The sequence below is a fragment of the Maniola hyperantus genome, chromosome 22, assembly GCF_902806685.2.
Source record: "Maniola hyperantus chromosome 22, iAphHyp1.2, whole genome shotgun sequence".
NCBI classification, from domain to species: Eukaryota; Metazoa; Arthropoda; class Insecta; order Lepidoptera; family Nymphalidae; genus Maniola; species Maniola hyperantus.
Window position 1 is genome coordinate 6829509 of NC_048557.2, and position 10681 is coordinate 6840189.

Sequence of the window (10681 nt, forward strand, 5' to 3'; positions counted from 1 at the left end):
GTGACTTATGAGCAGCAAGTTACGACGATAGGCTATTTCGTTTACTCACGCATGTGGTGCCATATCTGCAATATCACTTGTCTCTCTTACTCATGCGTTCATTCATTGAAACGAGCCAGTAGTCCCGTTATCATTCATTCTTAATTCACTCATTAATCTTGTTTTTGTACGAAATGTCAGAGTGACAAGTGGCAGCAAGTGGCAGACTTTCAACAAGTTTCAAACAGTTTTTCTTGTGTTCTTGTGATTTTGCTTTTCGAAATTTGAACACAATTTTTGAAATTTGAATTCACTTTGTTTTGTGTATTTTAATAAACGTAATTAATTCTCCAATGTTTAGGAGAACTTTATTACAGCGCTGCTCTCTGCGCTAATCTGCAGATTGATGAAATTGAACAGCTGTAGTTGACGTTTGAAACAAATGTTATCATCGGCAACTGAAGAATTGAGATCGGCAATCATATCATTGTTTGTTTACGAAGGATTAATAATTCCTTGCGTGACTCATTAATTAATAAGTCATTCATACCAAAAAATAAGATAAAACAATCACAAGCTCTCTAACATGTGTAAAATAAACATATTGCCAGTGCTTCTACTATTTATGTTGGCTAAAACAGCTAGTTCTCAGAGTGAGTTTTACTAATAATTAAGTAGATATTAATTTCGAACTTGGAAAAATCATAACTTGCTTTTGTTCAGGTTAAGGCCTGAAAATTACAAAAATTATATTTATTTTAGTACTTGCATAAGTAAGTAGGTATTTATTAAAAACATAAAGGCATTCCGAACCAGTGGTAGATGCATCCGACTATTCGTAAGTACTTGTAAAAGTTTATACGAATAAAAAAGATTTTTATTTATTTACTAGCTTATGCTCGCAACTTCGTCCGTGTGGACTACAAAATTTCAAAACCCTATTTCACCCCCTTAGGAGTTGAATTTTCAAAAATCCTTTCTTAGCGGATGCCTACGTCATAATAGCTATCTGCATGCCAAATTTCAGCCTGATCCGTCCAGTAGTTTGAGCTGTGCGTTGATAGATTAGTCAGTCAGTCAGTCAGTCAGTCATTCAGTCAGTCAGTCGGTCACCTTTTGCTTTTATATATATATAGATTTATTTATTTATTTAATAACATTAAAAACCAGATTTTTTTCTAAAACTGTCTGTAATACAAAGTCTTGAATTATGGTTTACTCAAAGCAGTATACTGGGTTCTAAGTATCATATTGGTATTGTTTGCTTTCTTTTTTATTTAGAGAAAATTAAGCTAAGTAACTTCATTTTATGTTTTCACAAGCCACAATTGCAGTAGTCATAATATCATAAACATTCTATTAGATATTAACTAAAATGAACTGAGTAAGACATAAAACTGCAAATGTGACAAGCAGTATCTAGTGGATAATAATTAAATATCAACCTTACCTAATTTTATAATAGTTGTCACTGTTCATGTACACTATTTCTGGAACAGGTTTTATTCTCTCTAAGCAGGAGTTTTTACAACTCTATTCAAATCGGATAAGGTAGACAAGTATAATATAATTATCTATTTAACTATCCTGTGATGGCCCTAACATAGATCTTCTTTTCAGATATCAGTGTAGTACTCCCACTAAATAAAACAACAACGTGGGAAAACAAAGAGCTCTACAGTGGTTTCGTTACCCTCAACTCATCATCAACACTCCAAGTTGACTTCAGTAATGTTAATAAAAATGTGTCCTATATCATATTTCAAGTTCACAGCCACTTGTTTAATGTTACCTTGTACAATAATACTTTGATTAAAGGCTCGAACATAACGGGTAGTAATTTAGGCATGTACAGCAGCGTCAAACCCAAGTTGGACACATTCTTTGTTTATAATCCTAACCCAAATGTTAATTTGAGGCTTTTCATTTCTGTGCATGGATATGCGGCAGCAGGTATGTTGAAAACTGATTTATGTATGTGTGTTTTTCAGTACTTAAATAAGCCCTTGACTGCGATCTCACCTGGTGGTAAGTGATAATGTAGTCTAAGTAGTTATATTAAACCCATACCTGTAACGGTTTCTTCACTGTACCGTACTAGAACGCTAAATTGCAAGGAGGTACCCGGGATCAACTCTCAGAGCCCCCTAAGTAATAGGTTGAGAGTAATCAGCACTTTTTATTTTAAACCATAGCAAAAGTTGTCTATAACATAAAAATGAACCACTAAATGTGTTGCTCATCGCAAATCTCGAGAACAGCTGAATAATATAACTTGAAGTACGAGGATGGTTCTTACAGAGAGAAAAACTTAAAAAATTTGAATCGACTGTTAGGCGGAACGAAGTTCGCCAGGGCAGCTAGTAATATCTATAAATAACCTATGTGAAGTATCAGTTATAATTTTTATAGAAGCATAGTGTATTAAATAAGCCAGACAGGTTGACCACAATTACTTGCAAGGTAATCATTTGATACCAATGATCAAATTACTGTGATACAAAAAAATTACCAGTGCTAACTCTCTATTAATAAATCCCAACAAGTAACCGAATATTGTTCATTAGGAAAAAAATAATTTTAAACAATTCACACTGACTTGTACAGTGATCATAGAACAAGTAGTCCAATCTGAATTCTAATCACACCGCGTAGTTTGCGCAGTGTACAATAAAAATCGGTCAAGTGCGAGTCAGATTCGCACGCGAAGGGTTCTGTATCATCATAAACCACCGTCCACCCGCATGTGACGCCCCGCACACCCGCATGTCACCCGTGCACGCCCGCACAGGGTTAGCGCGGAAGCTGTGTGGGTGTGTGGGGCGTTCCCTCCCCGATTGCCATTTCGACCTGTGGCGTACTATAGGTACGTTTTAATACGTACGTCAAGTAGATTTTGATTCCCTTGACGGGACAGAAAGACAGGCAGGCAGACAATGAAGTGATCCTATAAAGAGCCCTTTTCTTTGGAGATACGGAAACTTAACTCAGCATAGCTTATGTCCTTGATTGTACCTACGCAGACCGACATATTCTTGCTTTGCAATCACTGCACTGTACTAATTTTTTGTAGACCCAATACCTGGTGGATGCAACATGGAATTCCCCCTCCCAATATCCCCATTTATGCAGACCAAATACACCAAAGACTATGTATTAGTCGACGCAGCTGCAGCAAGAGACCCATCAGATGTTGTCTGTAATACCATAGACAAGGTTTATGTTCTGTTTTACAAAATGTACCTGCCGGAAAGGCACTATGATGCTGATAACTACTTTGATGGGATCAGTAAAATGATGACTATGGAGGGAATTGATGAGTTTGGGGAATATGTAAGTAATCTTTCTTTCGTTGGTTCATAGAAAAAAGTATTTATTTACACTAGATGATGCTCGCAACTTCCTCTGCGTGGGTTTAGGTTTTTAAAAATTCCGTGTAAACTCTTTCATTTTTCGGAATAGAAAGTAGCTGATGTCACTCTCTAAGTCTTTATCTATACCCATGCAAAAAATCACGTCAATCCGTTGCGACGTGATTGAAGGATAAACCAATAAACATAAACCAACCAAATTGGTTTGTTACCAACAAACGAACACACTTTCGCATTTAGTATACCATGGGTAGTGATGTAAAAATGTTTTTCGGTTTCTGCTTAATACTAAAACTAACGTTGTATATTTTTTAATTTGGTGTAGATACCAGAGAGCGGTTACCGTATGCGTCGCATGCTCAGCGCGTACCCTGGCACGGGCGCAGTGTACGTTGCCGTTGCGTACAGTGTGGCAAATACAAGCGCGTATTCAGTGTACGTCCCAACGTCTACGTACGCTTGTGCGCCTCTAGACGATGATGGGTGTGAATTACTGGGTAAGAAGAAAGTCAAATTACACTACAAACACACACACACACACCCACCCACATAGGGTTGCCAGGTCGCCAAACCTAATAGCCGGATAGACCAGCTAGTTTGGCTGGACATTTAGGTAGAAAGGCCGGACACCCTACATTATTGAGGATTTTGTGTCTTAGTATTAATAGGTGCGACAAAAAAATTGTATGTAAAATCAAGCTTTTTTTTATTATTGTCATAAATCTTGTTGTCAGGCGGCACTTCCGCCTGCGGGAGCGACCGACAATCGACTCGCCTGTGTTCGGCCACGCTCGTTTACGAAATGTAAAAAGCCTAACAAAAGCCGGACAAGCCGGACACCGTTTATTTTCGCCGGACAAGCAATCAAAAAGCCTATGTCCGACTTTATCCGGACGCCTGGCAACCCTACACCCACACCCACACCACACAGAGTCCGGGGGGAACCACTAGTTTTGATAGTGTTTTATTTCAGATGACTTCCTCTCCCAGCTGCTATGTGCCTCGCTCTTATTCTTCGGTCTGTTCGTGTGCTATTTCGGGCACAGGTTCTTCAAGACTGAAATGTTCCTCATAGGGTTGCTTAGTGGCGTTATTATCACTTTCATTGTAATATCGCTTTTGTCTCATCAGGATCGACCTGGTAAGTTTTTTGATAAATCCTATAGTTAAATCGAAATTTACAAAAAAAAAAATTCTAGAAAAATGGGTGCCGCAGCGACCGAGCCGTGCGCTATCTCGAAACAGGATCTCGGATTCAGGGTTTTATATATCAAATTTGGCAATGTGGGCCTGTTTCAAAATGTCCAGATAAACTTTATCTAACGAATAAATTTGACGTTATGACAGTTTTTGTACTGGAAATGTGTCAAAATATCGGACTGAAATCTGAATGAAGTCGGTCCTATCCGCCATATTGAATTTATCATGACATCATTATATCTTCAAAGAAATGGATACTTTTAAACCTCAGGCTAAGAATCAAGGAGACTTGACATCAAAATAATAATACCTTGTTAGAGCAAGTTAGGTGTATAGAAAAGCTCTGAAGAGTGATAAAGACAAAAACGCAGTTTTTGGTATTTGTCATAGTTTAGCTTTTTGTTGTCATCTGTGCCCAACAAACCTTTGTGATAGTAATTTATTGCGCATATTACGTGTTTTTATTTAGTTTTCTGTTTTAAATTTAGTATTGAGGGTGTGTAGAAGCCATTTATGGTGCATTGATGTGTGATCGGCTGTAAAACTTTTAGCGAACGCAAATTATGAAATATAACTTTTCATACGTAGGTAAGTATGATTTCTTTGTTGTTTTGTCCCTTTTGGGTATACGCGTCTGACAAGTCTCCTTGATTCTTAGTCTGAGTTTTAATCCTTTTGATGTACTTTTTGCCATCGATATAAATGACAAGATATGCCCAAGCGAACAAAAATTTTCACGGTTTTGGAACCAAATAAATCAGCGCCACCTTTTAGATACTATTGATTTATTGATTTAATGAACGACCCGTTTGAAATCCAGACGTCACTGAGGTTGCATTGGTGCTAAATAAACATTTTAGGACCAATGAGTCTGTGCCATTTTGCTTGTCCAATGGCCCTGTCCTTACGAAGTAATATATAAGTCAATGACTTTTGGCCCTTTCTATAAGTATTCCTTCATTTTTAGCGCTGCTAGCCGTGTCAGTACTATCAGGAGTATGTTGTGGAATGACATGGCTGTTGTTTTGGTGGTACTATGGCATGCCACTGTTCTGCGTAATGTTATCTACGCTGAATGTTGGGTTTTTGTTCGCGTCCATTATTTATTTTGGATTACCAGGTAAGTAAAACAAATTCACTTAATAAACTTAAAAAAAAAAAATTATTTGATTTTATTTATACTAACTTCTTTCCGGGGATAGGGTATACAGATTGTGTAATCTATATAAGTATGTATATAAAAGGAAATTCTGACTGACTGACTGACTGATCTATCAACGCACAGCTCAAACTACTGGACGGATCGGGCTGAAATTTGGCATGCAGCAAGCTATTATGACGTAGACATCCGCTAAGATTTTTTCAAAATTCAACCCATAAGGGGGTAAAATACGGGTTTAAAATTTGTGTAGTCCACGCGGACGAAGTCGCGGAAATAAGCTAGTTGTGTATAAACGAATAAGAATCCTTCTTTATACTTCTAGGTGGTCTATTCGCACTTCAATCAGACTTTAACTTCTGGACTTTATTCGTATCAGTGATGCTCTTCACATCCCTGATGTTGGCATCAATGACTTTTCTCTCGAACATTCTATGCTGCGCCATACTGGGAGCGTACGCGACTATATTCCCTATGGACTACTACTTTGGCTCCAATTTGAAGTACATAATAATCAATACTGTGAGAAGAGCTACTGTTCCACTGTTCAATAAAGCTGTATTGTCACCGCCTTTTCAATGGAGAGGTAAGTTTTTCTACATGTACCTACCTACCTACTTACCTGTGGAAGTTATGAAATTTGAAATTAAAAACCGGCCAAGTGCGAGTCAGGCTCGCGCACCGAGGGTTCCGTAGTAAAGTCGTATTTTTTCGACATTTTGCACGATAAATCAAAAACTATGATTCATAAAAATAAATAAAAATCTGTTTTAGAATCCACAGGTGAAGCTTTTTCATAATTGATAATCCACTTGATATAGTTATCTCACTTTGATAATTGAAAATACTTATTATTAGTTCATGACCACATTTGAATTTCTTTGTGTGATGTAACCACAAATTCACGGTTTTCAGATTATTCCCCTGTCTGCTATAAGACCTACCTGTACCTACCTGCCAAATTTCATGATTCTAGGTCAACGGGAAGTACTGAAGGTTTCTTGACAGACCTACAGACAGATAGACAACAAAGTGATCCTATAAGGGTTCCGTTTTTCCTTTTGAGGTACGGAACCCTAAAAATATCTTATCTTTCACAGACGCACTAATGACCCTGCTATGGCTGGCGCTGGCTATGACCGGCTTCCTATTTCAACACTTCCACAACCGCGGCCGGCCCCCCTTCCCCCCGCCTCCCCACAGCGTCCGGCCCAGGATGCCAGGATCTTACTACGGCACTACCGAGCCTAGGGGGAGGAGGTATGTATTCATATCAGTGGGTAGTCATATGGTCCAGAAAGATCGAGAATTGGTAGATACGTCATGGTTTTCCCTAAGGCCCAACATCACGCAGTGTCAGACCTAGGATTCTGGCCCTACTTACTCTAGGTATAAGTATCATACAAACCACAGCCTCCCCACAGCGTCTGGTGAAAAAGGTTCTATAAAGCTGAACGCATGTGGTTCACCACATGGCCAGGCCCAGGATGAATGCCTCCACTTCTATTCCTACTATTAGAACGAGAACTGAGTCGACCTGTCGCGTACAATATATCAAAAATCACGCTCGCTGCGCTTGCGTTTTACACCTTATGTTGCGTCCGTAATTCGATGGACATGTTCGTAGCTGTTATTTATATAAGTTTATTTCTATTTTCAGACCCGCTGTCGTAATAAGCGTGACCAGCACTGCACCCGTACAATCCGAAAGGACACCTCTAATAGCATAAAACATTAAAAAAATTATATTATCTTTGGCTTTAATATATCTATACAGCAAATCACCATTTTATATACTTACTTGCATAAATACTCACTATTTAAACATATCTACTTAATAATAAATTATTAAGGTACAAACGCACTCTCGCTGCGCTGCGCGAAGCGACGCTACGCGGCAGCGCCATGCTCCATACAAACTCGTATAAACTGTATTTGACGTGCCGCGTCGCGCCGCGCAGCGCATCGTAAGTGCGTTTGGACCATTATATTCGATTTATAAATGACTTAAAGCTTTGTTTAGTGTCCAAAAAATTAGGAAAATTTCTATACTGAATCTTGATCCATATGAAGTATCGATCAAGCTAGAAATTTTTATTAAGTCCGCACTGCGAATTTTTATCGCGCGATTTTTTCCGCAGAATTCTGCGACATGGAAACTATGGTGTCCCACGCATTCGCGAAAAAATATGCGCAAACGGCTTCGTACAATTTTCATGACACAGAAATGCGGTTAAAATCGCGCAGCGCGAGCTTTGCCTAATACCTACTAGAGTGAACTATGCTAATACGGTAGTACCAAATCATATCTAAGAGATAATCTAAGCTAATTGGGTATTTTCCTACTTTTGAATTTGATAAATATTATTACTTTATTATAAACTAGAATAAAAATAATGACATACGCTGAAAAAATATTGAAATCCAACAATGATTTACAAAGTTACAGGCATTTTAATTTTGGAGTGGGAGGGTCTTCTATCCCTTTCTCGCAAAACGAAAATTTGTATGAAACCGCACGAAGCTACTATGGCATTAGTAAGTGTGACGTCCAAATGTTATATTGCTATCTGTCTAATCAGAAATGTTTAAATGCTTATAACTTTTTTGTTATTTGATCGATTTAATTAGTTTTTTCAGTTTACGTCATTATTTTTATCCTAGTTAAAGTAATAAAAAAATTGGAGTCAAATACCCAATTGTTAATCTGTATGAAAATATTTAACGTCGTATAAGAAGTTAAAGGTTATATTTATTGCTTGCTGACGCCCACGACTTCGTCCTTGAGGATTTAGATCCCATAGAAACTTTTCTAAAAAAATATCTGTTAATCTGCAAGAACCGATTTTGATGAAATTGTGTGTAGAGATAGTATGTGCCATTTTTCGTCAAAATTGGTTGAGCCATGGACATTTTCGGATTATATAGTATGATGATGATGCCCAAGACTTCGTTCGCGTGGTTTCTAAAAATCCCGTGAGAACTCTTTGATTTCCCGAGATAAAAAGTAGCCTATATCCTTCCCCGGGATGCAAGCTATTTTTGTACTAAATTTCATCAGAATCGATTTAACGGATGGGCTGTGAAAAGCCAGCAGACAGACACATTTTCGCATTTATAATATTAAGTATGGATATAATAATATGTAGATAGATATATTACTCAAGAAGCCGAATTGTTATAGCCAAAATATTATTTTAAGTATGTTTAAGATTTATTTGGAGATCATAAAACGAATTTAGTTCGGAATAACTGTTCCATTTAATGTGGTGATGGTGATATGAACGTAAATGTATGCGCACATTTAGATTGGCCTACTTGCGGATTGATTCATTTGACATTGGTTGGTTCTACATTGCTGCTTCGCTGAGTGATATTAAAATAATGTTCCATAGAATGGCTTCAATGGATTAAAAATAAATATCAAATGAGCTCAGTGGCTATCATTCAGCGTTAGACACTGAGTTAGCGAATTACCCCGCTGATCATGTTTAGATAAGTGTGCGCTAACCATTAAAGACTGCTTGCAATTGATCGTTAGGTTAATTTTCATTGTTAAGTTATACTTTTTAAAAGCTAATAAAGTTTTGTTTCGTAATTACATTGTTTTTCGTTTCAAATTGATAAATCTATATATATAGTAAAGGAAAAGGTGACTGACTGACTGATTGAATGATCTATCAACGCACAGCGAAACTACTAGACGGATCGGGCTAAAATTTGGCATGCAGATAGCTATTATGACGTAGGCATCCGCTAAGAAAGGATTTTTTAAAACTCAACCCCTAAGGGGGTGAAATAGGGGTTTGAAATTTGTGTAGTCCACGCGGACAAAGTGGCAAGCATAAGCTAGTATCGTATAATATACGTTAGATATAAAATAATATAAGATACCGAATAATAATATTATTTATATATTACATAAGTTTACATTACATTAGTAAAAAGCCTTGACCTTAAACCATACATTTAAAAGCTTTTTTATTAAGTTTACTTGTTTTAATTAGATTTCAATAGACACTAATACAAACACAATACGGTATCCACAAAAAAAAAAAGTGTTTGCGAGTCCATTCTCTAAACCACATGTCTGAAACATGGCGAGATTAGAGCATTCAAATCAAACGCAGTTGCGCCATCCCGTATAATCAATGAGATGAGAGGGGACAAACAGACAGACAGATAAACCAATTATGAGCGTTGATAATCGCAAATTGTTGTTTACTTTGAAGGGACATGTAAGTCTATTTAGGACTTTGAAAGAATTCTATTTGGACTATTTAAAGTTACACCATGTTAAAATTCTTAACATTTGTGTAGGGTAGGGTACCTACTTATTTGTTAACTAGCTGATGCCCGCGACTTTATTCGCATGGATTTAGGTTTAGAAAATCCCGTGGAAACTCGTTGATTTTTCGGAATAAAAAGTAGCCTTTGTCACTCTCCAGGTCTTTGACTATACTCTTGGAAAAAAATCACCCCAATCCGTTGCTCCGTTGCGACGTGATTGAAGGACAAACCAATAAACCAACAAACACACTTTCGCATTTATAATAAGGGTACCTACTGATTTTGTTTTTAATTCAAACCTTTGTATAATGTAAAATAGTTTTTGATTCGTGATTCGATTCGATGACGTCCACTGCTGGATATAGGTCTCTTGTAGGGACTTTCACTTGCCACGGTCTTACGCCGCCTGAATCCAGCTGCTCCCTACGACTTGTATGATGTCTGTTTACCTTTCCGCTGCGAGGTTGCCATTCAGCACCTTGAAACCCATTGCCACTTCAACTTTGCAACCCGTTTAGCTATGTCGGTTCGGATCTAATTTCTGATTGAATCACGTAGAGGAACTCCAAGATAATAATTATAAATGAGTTTATAATATCTATTATGAATACAAAACACACTCTATACTTACCGAGTAACCCCAACGTCCATACGCAACCAAGTCGAGATCAGTATAATGCCT

General features: G+C 37.5%; 1 protein-coding gene across 1 annotated transcript; it reads left to right on the forward strand.

The window, feature by feature from the left end:
* The first annotated feature begins 196 nt into the window (after positions 1–196).
* Positions 197–9310, forward strand: LOC117992929 (transmembrane 7 superfamily member 3-like). The gene is made up of 9 exons (XM_034980656.2): positions 197–632; positions 1600–1932; positions 3053–3312; positions 3676–3847; positions 4324–4491; positions 5518–5670; positions 6035–6295; positions 6810–6969; positions 7370–9310. Exons 1-9 carry the CDS (start codon positions 566–568, stop codon positions 7437–7439), a joined length of 1644 nt encoding a protein of 547 aa, XP_034836547.1. The 5' UTR covers positions 197–565; the 3' UTR covers positions 7440–9310.
* Positions 9311–10681: the final 1371 nt, after the last annotated feature.